The 18,402-nt window shown below is 43.5% G+C and overlaps 1 protein-coding gene and 1 pseudogene across 1 annotated transcript in view; both read right to left on the bottom strand.

Moving 5' to 3' along the window:
• The window catches only part of SLC1A1 (solute carrier family 1 member 1), a 73,737-nt gene extending 63,793 nt beyond the window's left edge, over positions 1-9,944 (bottom strand). The window contains exon 1 of the mRNA XM_005891371.2: positions 9,434-9,944. Within this exon, the coding sequence (XP_005891433.1) occupies positions 9,434-9,524 (91 nt within the window). The 5' untranslated portion in view covers positions 9,525-9,944. The remainder of the gene's footprint in view (positions 1-9,433) is intronic.
• A 5,970-nt stretch (positions 9,945-15,914) lies between these two features.
• On the bottom strand, positions 15,915-16,014 carry LOC138989074 (U6 spliceosomal RNA; annotated as a pseudogene).
• Between the last annotated feature and the right edge of the window lie 2,388 nt (positions 16,015-18,402).

Genomic DNA, 18,402 nt, shown 5'->3' with positions numbered 1-18,402 from the left:
AAGGAGAAACTCCCTCATTGCTTCATAATTTGGGAAATCTCATATGAAACTTGTAAAGTGGTTAAGTGGCTCAGAAAATAAGTATATGAAATAGCCACAGAATCAGTTTATTTTCCAGTAATGCTTGGAGGCTTGGAGATTAGGCTTTCTGTGGTTAGGCATTTTTGATGATGGTCCATTTTTTTTATTGTTGACTTAATTCTTTACTGAATTATAAGTAACCAGATAATTATTAAGCAATACAACAGTGGTAGAATAATAATTTAATTTTACAATCTCATTCAAGATTCTCACCTAAGGGTTTCCTCCTTAGTCAAGTAAGTGCAGTTTTAACCCCCTGAGAAAAGCAAGTTCAAACTGTTATCTCAATGCAGCTGTAAAAATGAACACACAGTGCAGACCCTCACTGAGGTCACACCTGAACAGAAGTTCCACTCCCAAAAGCCACCACTTTGCTTCAATAGGTTGACCTAGCAGCGTCACACGATGCTGCTACCAGGACCTTTCCTGGACACAGGAAAATCTGCTGTAACAACTGTCCTGCCTGTGGACCCAGTTATGGACTCTGTGACCAAGAAGGGCCCTGGGAACAAAGACCTCAGCCTAAGCATGGAGGGACTGGTGGGAGGGTTTTGCTGCCTCAGTGCTGGTTCTAGGTCTTGTGGTGGAGAACGAGGCATAACTTCCTCTCTGTCCTGACGGAGTGGAGACCATGGCCCAGAGCTCACACAGCTGGGGCTGGGCCTGGGAGGGGAATCTCCCAGGACACACAGCACGAAGTGTCTACAAGCTGGGACGAGGTCTGCCCATCCCGGAAAACGCAGGAGTATTTGTTGGAAAGGAAATATTCTACCTCTGGTAATGGAACAGGCAGTCAGCAGATATTTTTCAAACACAGGGTAGTAACATTTCTGGCAATGAAATGAGTCACTGAAACACTTCCTTTCCATTAACAGAGGTGTTACTGTGGAGCTTACTAATTACAACAGAGCCCTCTTTGTCACCGTTTGGGTCTGTTTCCTCAGCAAGTATAATGAATTAGCTCCTTCCAAATCTATCTGCTGGGCTAAACTATAGCTCCAAAGTGAATTATTGGCTTAGTAGTAACTGTCTCCAATATTGTCTTCTATTAGATGTATGTGGAACATTCAAAATAGGAAAGGCTTGCTACTTTAACACACACTGCTGCAGAGGAGTCTAATTGGGCCAACTCAGTGTTGTCTAAGATGAGTTCATTTTCTTCAAGAGTGCTCCAGTCCCCACAGTATCTGTGACCCCAGATCTCCAGAGACATTAACACGGGGGAGACCTGCAGCTCAGGCGGACAGAGCTGCCTGGCATCAGGCCAACATGTCACTGACTCCCTACAGGCCAGCTACTTCCAGTCTCAGCTCTATTAAAGGTAATCACAGCTCCTCCCAAGTAATTAACGTGGAAAGTGTTCTCTCTTTATAAGCAAGTGCTCATCTGAGCGTGTATATGCTCTCCGATTGCTAATTCCTAATCCCATTTATTTGTACCTTGTCTGTGCAACCCAGGGTTTTCTTCCACTGGAGCAACTACATGAGTGCCACCAAATCCAGATTTGGCATGTGTTAGCTTTCTACATCGGAGAAGGCAATGGCACCCCACCCCAGTACTCTTGCCTGGAAAATCCCACGGACGGAGGAGCCTGGTGGGCTGCAGTCCATGGGGTTGCCAGGAATTGGACACGACTGAGCGAGTTCATTTTCACGTTTCACTTTAATGCATTGGAGAAGGAAATGGCAACCCACTCTGGTGTTCTTGCCTGGAGAATCCCAGGGACAGGGGAGCCTGGTGGGCTGCCGCCTATGGGGTCACACAGAGTCGGACACGACTGAAGCGACTTAGCAGCAGCAGCAGCAGCAGCTTTCTACATCTTGTGTGATCATTTTAAGCTTCCTTTATTTCTTATGCCCACTGCTCAAATTTTTGACAGATGGTAAGTTTGATCAACTAAAAATCATAATCTTTTCAGTGATTCTACAACTCTGGTTCTGATTCTACATCTCTGGATTCTGATTTGGTTCCAAAACTAAAACCAAACCAGGCATAGGTATTCAAAGCCCAAAACTGTTTCCCTAATTCTTCCATATGTGAAACTGGGATCTAGTCAGCTAAACGATTGCTTCCCCAATATATTTAAGTAAGCAAATACATGCAAGATACACATTCCTGTATAAAAACAATATAAGTTTTTAGACCTCATATTACTGTTGTAATGAATAATTTAAAGCTGACATAGAACATTACCTTCATAACTGTTCCACACACAATTTACATTATTATATCCCAAGTCACAGATGTAGAACAACTGATTCAACATCAAGGTCGTTTTATCCTCTAGTAATGACTTTGTGTGTATGTGGGTTAAATCGCTTTGGTTGTGTCCAGCTCTTTGTGACGCTATGGACCATAGCCTGCCAGGCTTCTCTGTTCCTGGGATTCTCCTGGCAGGAATACTGGAGTGGGCTGCTATTTCCTCATCCAGGGGATTTTCCCCACCCAGGGATCGAACCTGAACCTGTGTCTCCTGCAACTCCTGCATTGCAGGTGGATTCTTTACCGCTGAGCCATCAGGGAAGCCAGTAATGACTTTAACTCTTCCTAAGTTCCCTAAGAAGAGTTCCTCTCAGTCTGAGCAATGAACTTAGGAATGACTACACAAGCATAGAGCTAAAGGATCTTAAATCTAGAAGGAACTTCAGTGATCTGACCCAGGGTCAACAAGCGTGCAGCACACGTGCCACTGCTCCCTGATCTTAAGCCCTTGGCAGACATCGGTAATCAATTTCAGAACTTTTGTTTCCAATTCTTTCTCAACAAAATATCACTTCAGACAGTTGGCTACCTATAAATGGGAGCTGGCATTTCAACGAAATCTTTTTTCTCTTCCAGCTAATCCAAACCTCTCTTCCTTCTGATAAGAAGGGTAATAGGAATGCTTCTGCCCTCTAGGGGTCTATAACCTAGTTGTGAGGAAGAAACGTTTAACATACTTGATAAGTATGTATAATACTGTTAATCTGTCTTATGCAAATCAGAGGGTGAAGCAGGCAGAGAAGAATGTATGATGGAATTCAAGCTTAGGTTTGGGCTAATTTACTCATTCAATAAACAAAGATAACCTCTTACTATCTCCCTGGGTCATAAATGACTCAACAAATGTATTGAGCACACCAGGCATTGTGACAGGTGCTGTGGATATAGTGAGGGGCAGCCAGAACTCCCTCCCTCAAGGGCTCTTCAAGGGTCAGTGGGGAGGGCAAACATTAGTAAATACTCTAACTACTTGGACTTCCCTGTGGCTCAGACAGTAAAGCGTCTGCCTACAATGCGGGAGACCTGGGTTCGGTCCCTGGGTTGGGAAGATCCCCTGGTGAAGGCAATGGCAATCCCCTTCAGTACTCTTGCCTGGAAAATCCCATGGACAGAGGAGCCTGGTAGGCTACAGTCCATGGGGTCACCTGAGTGACTTCACTTTCACTTTTTTTCCAACTACAGGGCAACAAAGAGCAAGTTGATATTGGTTCTGTGCTGTGGGAAGGCATGATAGTTCTCCAAGCTGCTGCCCCCGCCAGGACTCCCTCTCCTGCTAGAGATCACCACCTCCTCGTTACAAGGACCAAACCTAGTCAAGGAGTGTCAGGTCAACCTGCCGAACACCTCACAGAGCCATCTTTTCCTTTCTACTCCCACTGCTGCTGCCCTGCTGAGGCCCCCATCTCCCTCTCTACCTGCACCTTGACAGTAATCCCCTGGGTGTTCTGCCCACCTGCAACATTACCCTCCTTGGATCCATTCGCCACATCCATCTGCCTCAAGGACCTTTTCTAAGCACAGTCCTGACCATGTCATTGCCCAGCTTCATCCCCAGGAGCACGTCTGAACTTATCAGTGTGGCATTCCAATCCCTCTACGATCCGGCCCCTGACCTCTGTGGCAGCTTTGCTTTTTTCCCTTATGTACCTCAGTCACACCCTTTACACCAGTCACACCAAGCCACTGAGTTCGAAGGTAAGAAGGGCAGACTTTGAAGGTGGAAAGAATAGCAGGGCAGCCTCATGGACCAAGGTGTAAGGGTGACGCTGAGCCTAGAGTGGAGACCAACCTGGTTAATGAGTCCGGCAAACCCCACAGGAACAGTGTTCCTCCAGGATATACACTGCAATTCCGACAGTCCCTAGAGACATGTTTCTGCCCCTTCTCAGTCTCAGGGGAGAAAGGGGCAACTGAAGCCCAAATCGAACACTACAGAGTCTTCATTCCCTATTTCAACATGGCACACAGCCAGACCACTGTGATCCTCAAGAGGTTCTGTGAGGACTAGGGAGATGGAGACAAAGAGGAGGACAGCATCCAAAGGAGGGGGAGGGAAAGTACAGTAAAGCTGGGAATTGCCAGTTGTTATCTGAGTGATCCTGAGCTCGTCCTGCGCTGTTTCATGTCTGTTTCCTCATCCATATAACGGCAAAGCAATAACGCCTACCTAACAGTTGCAATATTTTTCTCATTGATTTTTCTTAAGCATTTCCTAAGATTTTACTAACCATGACAGAAATGAGATTAGAAAAGTGGCTAATTGCACTAGCCTCCTAAGCTGGTCTCTCGGCTTCCACCCTTGTGTTTGCCATCTGTGGTCTAAGAGCAGCCAGGAGAGCAGATTAAGACAATCGGAACATGTCACTACTCTGCTCAAAACCTTTTAATGGTTTTCCAACTCCAGTAAAAATCAACGTCCTTATAAGAGCTCACACCATCCTATCGCCTCTCCCCTTCCCACTCCATTCCCATGCTCTTCCTCAAGCATGCTGGGATCGCCCCAGATATCTGTGCACGTGTTCCCTCACTTCTTCCCAGTCTCAACTCAACTGTCACCTTCTTAGCAGGGCCTGGTGGCTCAATGGTAAAGAATTCACTTGCCAATGCAGGAGATGCAGGTTCCATCCCTGGGTTGAGAGGGTCCCCTGGAGAAGGAAATGGTAACTCCAGTGTTCTTGCCTGGAAAATCCCAGGGAGAGAGGAGCCTGGCAGCTCATAGTCCATGGGAGTCGCAAAGGAGTTGGACACAACTTAGCAACTTAACAACAGCAGCAGCAGCAGCAGGGCCTTCCCATTCACCCTATTCCAACTATAACTGCCTGGAAGTTCCCCTCCCTGCTTTATGTTACTCTAGAACACTCTCACCATCCAATGTACTCTATACTGTAGTTTACCTCTTTATCCGGTTTACTGTCTACTTATCTCCACTTCAACATATGCTCCATGAGGACAGGGGTTTTATTTTGTTCACTGTTGTGTGCCCTGCCTCTAGAAAAGTCCCTGGCACACAGGAGATGCCTGATATAGATTTGTTGAATGAGCAAATGATTTAAGTGCCAGTTACAGTACTGGTATATTCTAAGGCTGAGCTGATTAGAGGCCCCGCAGCACAGGCTGAAGCACATGAGTTTCATGATAACAAAATACATTCTGAACACTGAGCTGAAGCCGTTCCCCCGCCCCCATCCCATACTCAGGGTCTTCAGAGACATGTAGAAACACAGCAGGAGAGCTTATGCCACAGCTCAAATTAGCACTGCCAGATATATACTACAAGAGCCCCAGCGGAGGAGACATGAGGCTGGCTTGGGCAAGGATATTACTGAGAACATGAAGAAACTGTTCTCAGTTTTAGACAATAGAATCTGAATCTATAAATGATTGCTTCCTTTAGTGTGCTGAAGAAAATTATTCAGGAAGAATAAGCTTGTCGGTTCTGTCCTGTAAATAACAATAGCTATATCCTTTCCTGAAAATGCATAAGCTGGAAATCAGATTTTTCAAACGACTGAAATAAAGCACAACCTGTCTGGACAGAATGATCAGGCTTTATGTTGTGAGCGGGGTGAGGGTTCCATGAGTGCCTTGCCAACATTATACATGCTATGATCATTACCGGTTGACTTGAATTACAATGCACAGAATTCTCACACACTGATTCTGCTTGAACAGAATTCCCACTGAAAGCACAAAAATTCTTCCCTCAGAATTTCTGCCTGTTAAATGAAATGAGAATCATGCTATATGGGGCACAAAACAAAATGATTAATCCTTTCCATAGCCTTTTAAAACAATGAATAGTGAGTGCTCTGGAGGCTGGTGTTCACCTGGACAGAACATGTCATCAAAATACTTGAATCACCCTGGACTCAGAATTCTAGGCTGGACACCAACCAGGACAGAGAAAGACCATGAGAGACCTTATTTCATAAGAAAATATTAATTTCCTCAGAATCAAGGTATTCAAATCACCTTAAAATGACATTTACTGAGTGTCTGTTATATGCTAGTCATACAACCAGGTATTTTCACATTATCTTAATCAACTCTAATAGCATAGGAGGGAATGATCTATATCCCTATTTTCCAGATGAGGAAATTGAGGATTCCAGAGAATGAGAGATTTTGTCTAAATCACAGAGCATGACTAGATCAGAATTCAAATCTAAGACTCTTGACTCCAGTCTCTGTTCTTGTACTACTACACTACAGAAGCAAGGGAAAGGCCTGCAAGAATCGTAATGAATACAGTGAAAATTGTTCCTAATCCGTGGTGGCTCAGACCGTAAAGAGTCTTTTTGCAATACAGAAGACCCAAGTTTGATTCGTTGGTTGGGAAGATCCTGGAGAAGGGAATGGCAGTCCATTCCAGGGACAGAGGAATCCATGGGGTCTCAGAGTCAGATACGACTGAGTGACAGACACACACACACATACAATCAGATTTTACTAAAGGCCTCTCATCTGAAAATCTAAGATGTTATCTCCAGGACCTTGTAGGGTTTTACAGATAGTGAAAGATAGTCACTTTAACAAAGAAAGTCACATAACTATTCAGCCTCTTTATTTCTTGAGTAACAATATAAGGAAATAGTTAGCTTTTAGTATCTCTTTGTCCACAAAAGAAACTAACATTTACACCTAATAAAGATGACCTTTAATTACATCTCCTCTCACATACTGTCTTGAAAAATCAGAGGCTTTCAGCTGGTTGCTAAAAAGTTTTGCCCTTCACTTCAAAAATCAAAATATTTTAAAGTGTCAGGGCTGATGAATTATATATAGCAGGGACAAAATACTTCAGTTTTAATCAGAAGATGATATTCTGTCAGGGTAATAAAAACTTTTTCCTTTTTTAAGGTCCACATGTTGAAAGGTTCGGAAAGGAGGCTACATGAGACTGTTTGCGATCTCTGCATCAATTAAGACTGTTACAAAACTAAACTTACTATCATGGTCAAAAGCGCTTATGGATGGACTTAGCATCTCTGTTATAAGTTGGTTGCAATTTCACTTCTGGGTTTAACCCAGAATGAGTTAGCACAGATGACAGAGACAGAGGTGTGACTTTTGTACTCAAGCCCAGTGCTCCAAAGAAAGAAAGAGAAGAATCCTGGGAAGAGCCTTGTGATGGGTGCACTGAGGGTGGTGTAGGCCCGACACTTCTCAGACCAAGAGTTGAAATGCTCAGGACAGCCTAATGTTACTCCTTGAGGAGCAAATGTGCTGAAAGACTTCAGCTGAGTACTTACAGATTTAATATTGTGTTTTCCTTTCTGGACCAAAGAATCTGAAATCACGCTCCCAGGGCTTACCCACATTAAAACTGGAAAAAATTGCCCATCTGGCACCAAAGGCCCCATCTGCAAAACAGACATTTTATCCCCAGTGACCCGGAAGATGTATATACGTGACAGGTTCTGAAGGCCAGGGAACAATTTTCAAAATCTTTGCCAAACCAGCCTTCAGTGAATCAGTAAACTCAACACCAGCATGCCACACGTGGTCAACAGGTGAGTATTTCTGGAAAACTCCACAGCTGAAAAGGCAGGATCATTTCACTTCCACAAGGAATCGGGAGGGAAATGCCAGCCTACCCAAAACCATCCCGAAGAAGGGATTTCACAATTAATTCTGGACTCCTGTCACTAGGAAAACAAGACCATCTCATCTATTTGCCTGCAAGAAAATCACATCACTCTTTTTGAGGAATCTGTTATTTAAAATGTGATGGGGCAGGATAGCCCTTTCCTTAGAGTCACGTGACTCTTCTTGGGGAAAACAGAGCTAAGTAGTCAAGACTTGCTCCTCTGCTTCTCTCTTTTCCTCCCACAGATAGCCTCTGCTAAAGTAATTCCAGGATGTTGTTTATCTACTAGAAACCTGACTTTGCGCAAGGATCTAGAGGAGCAAATCCGACCCTGAGAATCGCGTTAACTTCCACAGACGTTTTTGGGGGCGGAGCACCAAGATAGAAAGCAGGTGACACCAAATATTCTGAGATTGAGCAGCAGCAGCTGGAGAGAAATGTGCTTGGGGTTGGGAGAGGCGAAGGCTACCCCTCCTCCCAGCTCCAGTTTCCAAATGGAAGGTGAGGACTTCAAAGGAGCCTCACCTGCTGGGTGTCCCCACCTGGGCCAGGTCTTGGAGGAAAGGAGACAGTTGGCTCCAACACCAAAGAGGAGCATCCCAGGGCCCAAGCTGTAAAACAGACAACCTGGCAGAAATTCAGAGTCGAAACTGGAATAACTCATACCTCTGAGCAATGGCTCAGACATTCACCTGATCCAGTGATGTGTCAGGAATAAATCACTTAAATACACCTTGTTTAAAAACAAGCAAATATGACTTAAATATTACTTTCAATAGAAAAGAAATGTGGCGAGCAGGGGAGCTCAAGGATGCGACCTCGGTAGATTTGCAGAGTGGAAAGGGAGAAATCTGATAGGTCTCCCTTCCCCTAGACTTCCTGCGGACCATCACTGCACATCCCTGAATTCAAGCACAAATCTGGCAGGTTTTCCGTGCCTGGGTACGGGCAGCGGCTCGTCGCCGCGTGGGCAGGTACCTTTACAAGCACTGACTAGGAAGAGTGACCGACTGTAACATCCAGTCTCCCTCCCGCCGGGGACCGGACCATTTCTGAGGTTAAGATGCCTCTTTCAGTTCAACCGCAAACCATCATCCACATTCGCTCTGTCCGCTCAACGCATGGTTCAGGGAGGAAAAAAAGGAGGGGAGCAGATAGGATTTAAACAATTAAACCACATTTGCTTCCAAACGGTAAGAATCAAGACCTTGTTTCCCTTTCCCCCTTCCAAGCCCCTATGATCATTTTGGGTAAAGCAGGAACCCGAAGCTCACGGAGCACGCAAATGGGTGTCCCGGAGGAGCTTTGTTCTTAGTACGAAGAAATCAGCACCCTCGAGGGTAAGCCCCCGCGCGGTGTCGGAAGCCGAGGGGGCGCCGAGGAACCGAGCACCGGGTGCGCCAGCGCCATGCAGATCCTCACACGCGCCCGCCCCGCACGCGGCCTGGGTGCTGGGAGCGCGTGAGAGTGCGCGCGTCGCCCACCCGCCACGCATCTCACCTAGCACCACCGCGACCACGGTGGAAAGTAGCAGCCAATTATTCCTCAGGAAGCGCTTCCAGTCGCATCCCTTCCTCGCCGGCTTCCCCATAGCTGGCGCCCGGGCTCGGAACCACAATAGAGGCGGCCGCTATTGTGCGTGGGGCTCGCCCGTGCGCGCGGGGGCCGGGGAAACCCTGGGACGGCCGCTAGCTCCGCGGCGCAGTGGAAGATTGCGGGCGCGACGCGGAGAGGGTGTGCGCTAGCTGCTGCAGCCGCTGCTGTCACCACCGCCGCAGCCGCCACCTGAGCTCGTGCGCCGCGCCTGCCGCCCGTGCTGTGCGTGGCGGGCGCGCCCGGCTCCTCCTGCTGCCGCCGCGCTTGCGGCACCCGGGCCAACCAGCAAGGAAGGAGGGAGGAGCGGCCGGCCCAGGGAGGCGGGTGCGTGCGTGGTGCGCCCGGGGTACCGTGGAGCAAGCCTGGGAGGGCGTTCGCGCTGCAGCTGGAGCCGGGTCGGCCCTCAGGAGAGCAGTGTGCTCCGCCCCAGTTTCAGGCTGGAGCCTTTCGCTTTTTTTTTTTTTTTTAAATTGGTCAGGCTAGGTTTTCGGATTTACGGTTTCCTCTGCACCCTAATCCTTGCGGGGCGGAGGGGCGGAGTCAGTGGCCCCTTTGGCTTGAACTTCAGCCTGCACACCCCCACGCCTCCTCTTTCTCCACGCAGTGCAGCACCCGAGTGGGGAGAGTTGGGGGGAACTGAGTTCTGTTTTGGGTGCCCTTTGCTTCTCGGACTTGCCAACAGCCTAGAAAGCCTGAAGCCTCTAGGAGGAGTGAAAGAAAGAGTGCTAGGGGCAGAACGGGACTTTGTGAACTTTCACACGAGGTTTCTAACCCGCCGCCCCCAGAGGTATTATTAACTCTCCTGTTTGGGTCCAGGGAGGTGAACCTCCTACAGGACTGTCTGTGGGCCCAGGGCTTGGAATGGACCCTCTTAGAACTTCGCTTCCGCTCCTTGAGGCTGCCTCTGTGGCCGCCCGAGGCCCCAGAGCTGTGAGACTTGGCAAAGTAATAAAGACTGAGAACCCAACCGAGCCGAGCTGACTAAAAGGTGGGCGGGCCCATCCCTCAGGCCAAATGTTTTGGAAAGGCAAAAGCAGGAGAGTTGGAGAAACTAGGTAAGTGCCGCGGAGTGGATTTTCTAATTCTCTTCCGTTTTTACTCAGGTTTTTTTTTTTTTAATTTTCACCCTAGCTTATACAAAACGTTTTTCTTCCCTCAACCACACTACCACCTCGCAGCTCTAGTCTTGCCTTCTCGTCAGCTTTCCTTAGGTTACCGCAGCCCCGCACCTTTTTGCTGTTGTAGAGTCTCCTCCAATTGGGGAATCTCCCCAACTAAATTTTTCTGATAACTAACTCCTCACAATTAGAGCGTCATTCCTTTGGCGCTTTGACAGAAGTGTCCTGGAAGAGAAAGTAAGTTTTATGAACCATGTACACTTTAGTGTGAATGAGCTTATCAGCTCATTTTCAGAAAATACATTTTGAGAAAGGAAAGATAGAGGAATACCCAAGTCGTTGTGTGCCTGGGGAAGATCTGAAGAGATGTCAGAAGAAGGGAAACTATTAAGAAAGAGGGGACAGAGATTTCCATCCTGCAGTAAAAAGGCTGGAAATACTCAGATGTCCAGCATGAAAGGAATGGTAAATATTTTATGGAACTGCCATGCAGCTGTACATTATTCAGCCTCTATAAAGGAAGTTTATGACATTTCTAAGAGCATAGGATGGCACATGTCATAATAGGGAAAGCAAGAAGATTAAAACTGTTTATATAGTGTGATCACAACTGTGTAAAACAAACATAAAACAAAGCCATGTACTTAGAAAAAAGTCTAGAAGGAACACAAAATTTTAACAGTGCTCATCTTTGGGTGATAATATGATGTCTGAATCTTTTTGCTTTCTATCCTTCTGTATTTTCCAAAGTGTTTATCATAAGCACATCCATGCCCATTACACTTGTAGATAGGGCTGTATTTAAGGAATAAACAGGTCCTAAAGAGAGAAAATGGAGAAGGCAATGGCACCCCACTCCAGTACTCTTGCCTGGAAAATCCCATGGGCAGAGGAGCCTGGTGGGCTGCAATCTGTGGGGTTGCGAAGAGTCAGACATGACTGAGTGACTTCACTTTCACTTTTCACTTTCATGCATTGGAGAAGGAAATGGCAACCCACCCCAGTGTTCTTGCCTGGAGAATCCCAGGGACAGTGGAGCCTGGTGGGCTGCTGTCTATGGGGTCGCACAGAGTCGGACACAACTGAAGTGACTTAGCAAAGAGAGAAAAAAGTTGAAGAATCTAAGACAAACTTTGTACATTGCAGTTTTTGGAGGTGTAGTAAGACAGTTACACCTGAGTTTTGGGGGTAGGATATATTTGGGTTTAAATCCCAGCACCACCATTTACCAGTTGGGTGTTCTTGGGCAAGTTATTAATACTTAAATTTTTTGTCTCGCTTTCTGCGTGTGTAAATGGAGGCATTCACAGTATTTATTTCACGAGGGTATTGTAAGAATTGAATACAAGCATGTATGTAAAAGACTTAGAACAGTGCCTGGCACACAGCAAGTGCCATCATGAGTTTTACTTGGAGTCAACCTAGGCAGGCGTTTTCTTACTTCCTCCTTTGTTCCCTGCCTGTCCTGAAGATACGTTGAGCCATTTCACACACATAAGAACCTTTGTATATTGATTAATAGTAATTTCCTTTAAATTACTGTCAGGGACCCTAAATCTATTGTACTTTCACACCTAAAGCTCACATAGTACATACTCATTTTATGCTTCTTTGAACTATGCAGTCTAAAAATAGGGTAATAGAAAAAGGAGAATAGAGTCTAAACATATACATTCATTTTGCAATAATTAACATCTCCTGCATTAAAAGTCAAGAATCTCAGAAGTTCAAAGCATGTAGGCCAGATGAATTATAAACTGTGTTTATGCTTTACTAAAATGGCAGTTCCACTTTAGCTGGTAACAAAAGATAATTAAGACAATTAATAACAATAGTGCACTTAACATTTGCCAGACACCCTCCTAACCACTTTATACATACTGACTACTTTGGTCCTCATGACAGTTCAGTGAAGTAGGGACTATTATATCCCATGGGGCTGCTGGAAAAATCAAATGAGATCTTGTGTATTATCATTATTTTCATTTTAGAGCTGAGGAATTTGAGGTAAAAGAAGGATAAGTAACTTGCTTAAGTTCCCTTCACTAGTCAGAGAAGGATCAAGGGTTGAACTCAGTGGTCTTACTCAGCTAAGTGCACAAACTCTGCATTAAACCACCACCTCTACTATGAGAAACAAATATAGAATTGTTATGGGAAAATTAGTCTTGAGTTACGTGAATTTTACTGTCTGCAAGATCGTCAAGAATCCCTCCACCCACATCCAGGAAATGCTTTGGTGTCCTACAGTGCTCTGCTCAAGTGGAAGCTGCATGCGTTTTATGGGGCAGTGGTTGAACTCTTGAATCATCTCTCCATTGCTGCTACGAGCACTCAATAATTCTACCTGATTTCTCTGCCTAAGACAAGAAATGGAATAGGAAGCATCACTTTGGAGAGGGAGGAAGTTGGAGACCCCCCTGGTGCTCAAGTTCTGTTCTTTTTTACTTTCTTAGCCTGGGCTAGTCATGGGCACAAATAATTGCAAATTGGACAGGAGTGGAGAAGCATTTCTCTTGTAAACTACCTGAGGGGATCTTAACTACTCAGCTCCTGAAATAAAATCTCCACTCTTCTGGGATAAGATCTTAAAGCCAAGTGGAAAGAAGTGTTAGGATTTTACCCCTCCAGTATATCTTCCTTTTCACTTTCCCCTGGTCCCTCAAATTCTTTCATCCTGCTGAAATATACCTTTGGCCAGTTCTTACTAATTACATTTTGCCGGTGTGTCTGTTTGCCCCTTCCTTCCATCCTCCCTCCGTCCCCCTCCCCCTTTTTCGTCCTCTCTCTCTTTTTACCATTTAAGTAACTCTGACATTTCCCTTATTGTTATTGTTTCTCTCTCTCTCTTAAATTGTTAACTCACGGACTCTCTTGTTAGTTATTAAAGAAAGGAGACTTTGACATTGCCACACAAAGTTAAGTCAGTGGGTGACAGCCTGGCCTTATATATTACTTGGCATAGAAATGAAAAGGGGCATTCAGAGACAAAAAGTAAGTCATCAGCTTCTGAACATCTCTTAAAATAGTATGCTGGTTGCATTCTACCACCATAAAACATACACAGCTGGATGCTTTGTCCTCATGCTGTGATAATGGGGAGAAGGAGGTCATGAGTACTGGAGTCTCCTTTAGCATCTACAGCTGTGATTCATGACTGATAGTAAGAAGGATGCTGTCAGCATATTCCAATACCTTTTTTTTTTAGCAATCTCTTTTTTGTCTTCCAATTTTGATTTGGATTTCTCTTGGGATTAAAAATTAAGGGGTAAAAGAAACTATAATTCATTAAATCTCCACAGTAATACTCCAAGCTATATTTTATAAAGATTATTTGGCCTGAATAGACTTGTATTTTAGTTGGATACCCTTGAAGTCTCGAATCCAACAGAACTTTGCCCCATAACTTTATTACTCACTTGACAAACTGAAGAGCAATTCTATTTCATTTTAGAATATGAAAAAAAAAATTATCTGTTTCATAGAAGCTGTGTGTCTTTGAACAAGTCATTTAATCTCTCTGAACCTTGGTTTCCTCATCGGAAGATATCATTTACAGTAATAAATATAAATGGTTAATACATATGAAAATCTTCAGTCTCACTAATACTGAAAGAAATGAACATTTGAACCAATATTTACTAGCTGAACAAATATATTTTAACATAAAATTTTAAAATTCACAATTTTGAATTTATAATTTGAACATTTTAAATTATAAACTTAGAGAGGAAAATGGAAAATGGGAAGTGTCACACAGTGCCAGTGGACCTAGAAAATGCTATGATTTTCTAAGGATAATTAGGCAATGTGTAACCTTTCTATCAAAAGCATTTGTATTTTTTAACTCAACCATTCTACCTCTAGAAACTTATACCAACAAAATACTAAAGGGCTGTTCATCCCAACCCAGTTGGAAAAAAATTAACTGTCTAGTAAAGTGAATTGGCTAAAGTTTGAGAAAGGGTGTAAAAATACATTGGACAACCATGCAGAGACTGAAAAGCATATTTTAGCAGAATATTAAATTACATGAGAAAATGGTAAATACCTACATATAACTATGTTTTGAGATGGCAAAAGTCAATTATTGTCAATAGGTGGGTTTTTTTGTAATGAGAATGCAGTAATTTATTATTTTTTATCTAAAAATATAAAACTTAAAATATGTATAATTCCAAGTAAGTCTGTATGTGTGTGCATGTGTGTGTATAAGAGTAGTGATATGGATGTTATTAATGTGCTCTTTTTCTTTTGCATTTCTGAGCACATGTTCTTTGCCCTGCTAAGCCAAGGTGTTCATATGCTTGGGAGATTAGGATTTGTTACAAAGGAATTTAAAGAAAAAAATGTACTAATATTAGACTTCTGTGTGGTATGTGGGATTAGGTAGCAAGAAAGAGTGTTATTGTGAGAAAGAATGACCCGTATTCCTTCATCTCTTCACTAGAATATCAAAACTCCCAGCTCACAGAATTGCCCTGTAGTGTAGGAACGGAACCTTCTATCTATAGTGGCTGTCACTCCAGTGGAGCAGGCAGTTGAGACACAGGGGGATTAGAAAAAACACTTTCTTGTCAAGGGAATAATGGCAGGAAGGGAAGGGAAGAGAGATGTTGGTCCTGTTTTCTCTCTCCAGGCAGACTGCATCCAGTAAGGGGGTACATGTTAGCAAAAACGGGGTGCAGCTCTGTCCCCTACTCCCTATTAGAAGGCTGCTTCCCAAGCTGTCCCTTGCCAATCTGGGGTACAACTATATCAACGCCAGTGTGGCAGGACAGTGTGGTCAGGCAGCAAGAGACTCAGATTTCACTTCTCAGCCACTCTGTTCCTGGTAGCAGGGATGCTGGGCTGATGGGATGGTCATGGCAGGATGAGAAGACCCTCCTTAAAGTCTAGGAGAGCACCCGTGTGAACTGGCCTGATGTAGAGAGACTCACTTATTTGTCACTTTGCAGTAGCTGCTGTGAGACAGAGGCTGTAGGTAGAGATGTCCCTCAGCTCTAAGAAAGCCAAGGAAAAGACAGAACACATCTTCACAGCTGCAGACTTCAACCAAGAAGGTGCACGGGGTTAAGTTCCAACAGAGGGGACAGTGGTCTGGAAACCAGTGTCTGAATGAGTCCACACGTTACCCTGGGTTGTTAACTTTGCAAAGTCTCTTTTATTCTACAGTTGCCCCTCATCTCATTTGCTGAGCAGTCATTTGTCCTACAAAATTCTTTGCATTCTGGATTTGGCTTGTTCTTTCTTTTTTTCCTTTTTTAAAAAATATGGAACACTTCACGAATTTGTGTGTTATCCTTGCATAGTGGCCATGCTAATCTTCTCTGTATTGTTCCAATTTTAGTATATGTGTTTATTCATGGTGGCAATTATTTCGTTTCTCTACCCCCACTGTTTCCTTTAAGCTGGTAGTTAGATCTGGAGATTTGATATTTAGCAATGCTAAGGTTGAAAAGTGGATTCTGATATTGCCAGCCTGATTCATCTGTGATAAATTCACCAACAACCTTTCGAATATGATTTTGGCATCTGATGGTAATTCATTCTGTCATTCCTTCTGAACACATTTGCTGAGATTCTTCCATAGAAAGGATTTCTACCTCATCAACTGTTTGTTACCCTGAAATACCATGTATGGAAAAGGCAGGATTCATGCTTTATTTCTCCTCTTTATTGGTTTTCTAGGTAATAAATTGGTATACTAGCAACATCCAACGGTGATTGATGAGGTTCTGTTTCTTATTCTTTGTTAGTATTATTATGAACACGTGGATTTACATGTTGTGGATGGTTTTATGTGTTGCAGTCAGTTACAGTCATGATTCTTTCCCTTGTTCAAATTTTCCCATCTTTGGTCAGTGGGAGCCCCTTCATTTTGAATCCTGTGTCCTTTTGACAGAACTATTTATCTTCAAAAGTGTCCTTATTTTCTGGCTTAGCAAATGTCTCAAGACCATCATCCCATACATTTCTTGCCCTGGAACTCTCTCTAAGTTGCTCAGTCGTGTCCAACTCTTTGCAATTCCATGGACTGTAGCCAAGCTCCTTGGTCCATGGAATTTTCCAGGCAAGAATGTTGCCGTGGGTTGCCATTTCCTTCTCCAGGGGATCGTCCTGACCCAGGGATTGAAAGCGAGTCTCCTGAATTACAGGCAGATTCTTTACCATCTGAGCCACCAGGGAAGTCCCGGAACTAGGCACAGCCATTTCTCCAGACAGTCTGGGATCCTCTTAGTGGAGAGTAGTACTTAGAAACAATGATCTTGATGATGGGAGGGCTTGTTGCTACTAGGTTGTCGATGTTTCTAGCCCTTTTTAGTGGATAGCACTCAGAAATACATATTTCATAGTAAGAGACAAATAGATAATGAGTTCATACTGATGTTTCCTGTATAATTTTTTATTATTGCAAAATATTCATAATAAATTTTACCATATAAACCATTTTTAAATGTATAGCTTTGTGACATTAAGTACATCCACATTGTTCTGCAAACATCACCACCATCCTTTTTCAGAGCTTTCTCATCTTCCTAAACTGAAACTCTGAACCCATTAAACACTGACTCCCCACTCCTTTTTCCTCCAGCTTCTACCATTCTGCTTTCTGTATCTATGAAATTCTCTTCCTTTTGTGACTGGTTTATTTCACTTATCATAATGTCCTCAAGGGTTGTCCATGTTGTGGTATGTAATTCCTTACTTTTTAAGGGAGAATTATATATACCCTGTATTTATATACCACATATTATTTATCCATTCATTCATTCATTGATGAACACTTGGGTTGTTTCCATCTTCTGGCAATTGTGAATAATACTACTATGAAAATGGGTGTATAAATACCTGTTTGAGTCCCTGTTTTCAATTCTTCTGTGTTATGTACCCAGAAGTAGAATTGCTGGATCATATGGTAATTCTATATTTAATACTTTAAGAAACTGCCATACTGTTTTTACATTGACTGCACCATTTTACATTCTAACAAGCAAAGGACAAGGGTTCCAGTTTCTCCACATTCTCATCAATAATTGTTGTCTTAATAGTAGGTATCCTAATGGATGTGAATCAATTTAAATTTAAGATTACATAGTTTGGATTAAACTTCCTTGATTTTACTTTGAAAAGCATAGTTCCTAAAGACATGAATTGAAGTGTTTATTTCCTAATCATACTATATATAAAATAGTTTTTTTAAGTGTCAATATTACTTCTAATAATAAGACCACTGAATGCAGCTTAAGATTTCTTTGTGGTTCTTTTGACACCAAAATCTTCCCTGGTGGCTCAGATAGTAAAGAATCGCCTGCAGTGCAGGATACCCAGGTTTGATCCCTGGGTTGGGAAGATCCCTGGATTGGGATCCCTTGGAGAAGGGAATGGTTACCCACTCCAGTATTGTTGCCTGGAGGATTCCATGGACAGAGGAGCCTGGTGGGTTATAGTTCATGGGGTTGCAAAGAGTCAGACATGACTGAGTGACTAACACTTTCACTTTCACATTTTTCACATATACCTCAAGGGATGTATGGTCAAATTTTCGTGTTTGAAAGTCTCTCAACAAACATAACTAAACAGAAAACAGAGTCATAGACACAGAGAATAAACAGGTGGTTCTTTGGGGGTGGAGGGTTGAGAGAAGTAGATGAAAGAGATTAAGAGGTACAAACTAAGATACAAAATAAATGAGTCACAGGTATGAAATGTACAGTATGTGGAATATAGTTAATAATTATGTAATATCTTTGG

This window comes from Bos mutus, chromosome 8 (genome assembly GCF_027580195.1).
Source record: "Bos mutus isolate GX-2022 chromosome 8, NWIPB_WYAK_1.1, whole genome shotgun sequence".
Taxonomy (NCBI): domain Eukaryota; kingdom Metazoa; phylum Chordata; class Mammalia; order Artiodactyla; family Bovidae; genus Bos; species Bos mutus.
This window is presented reverse-complemented; position numbering and strand designations above follow the sequence as displayed.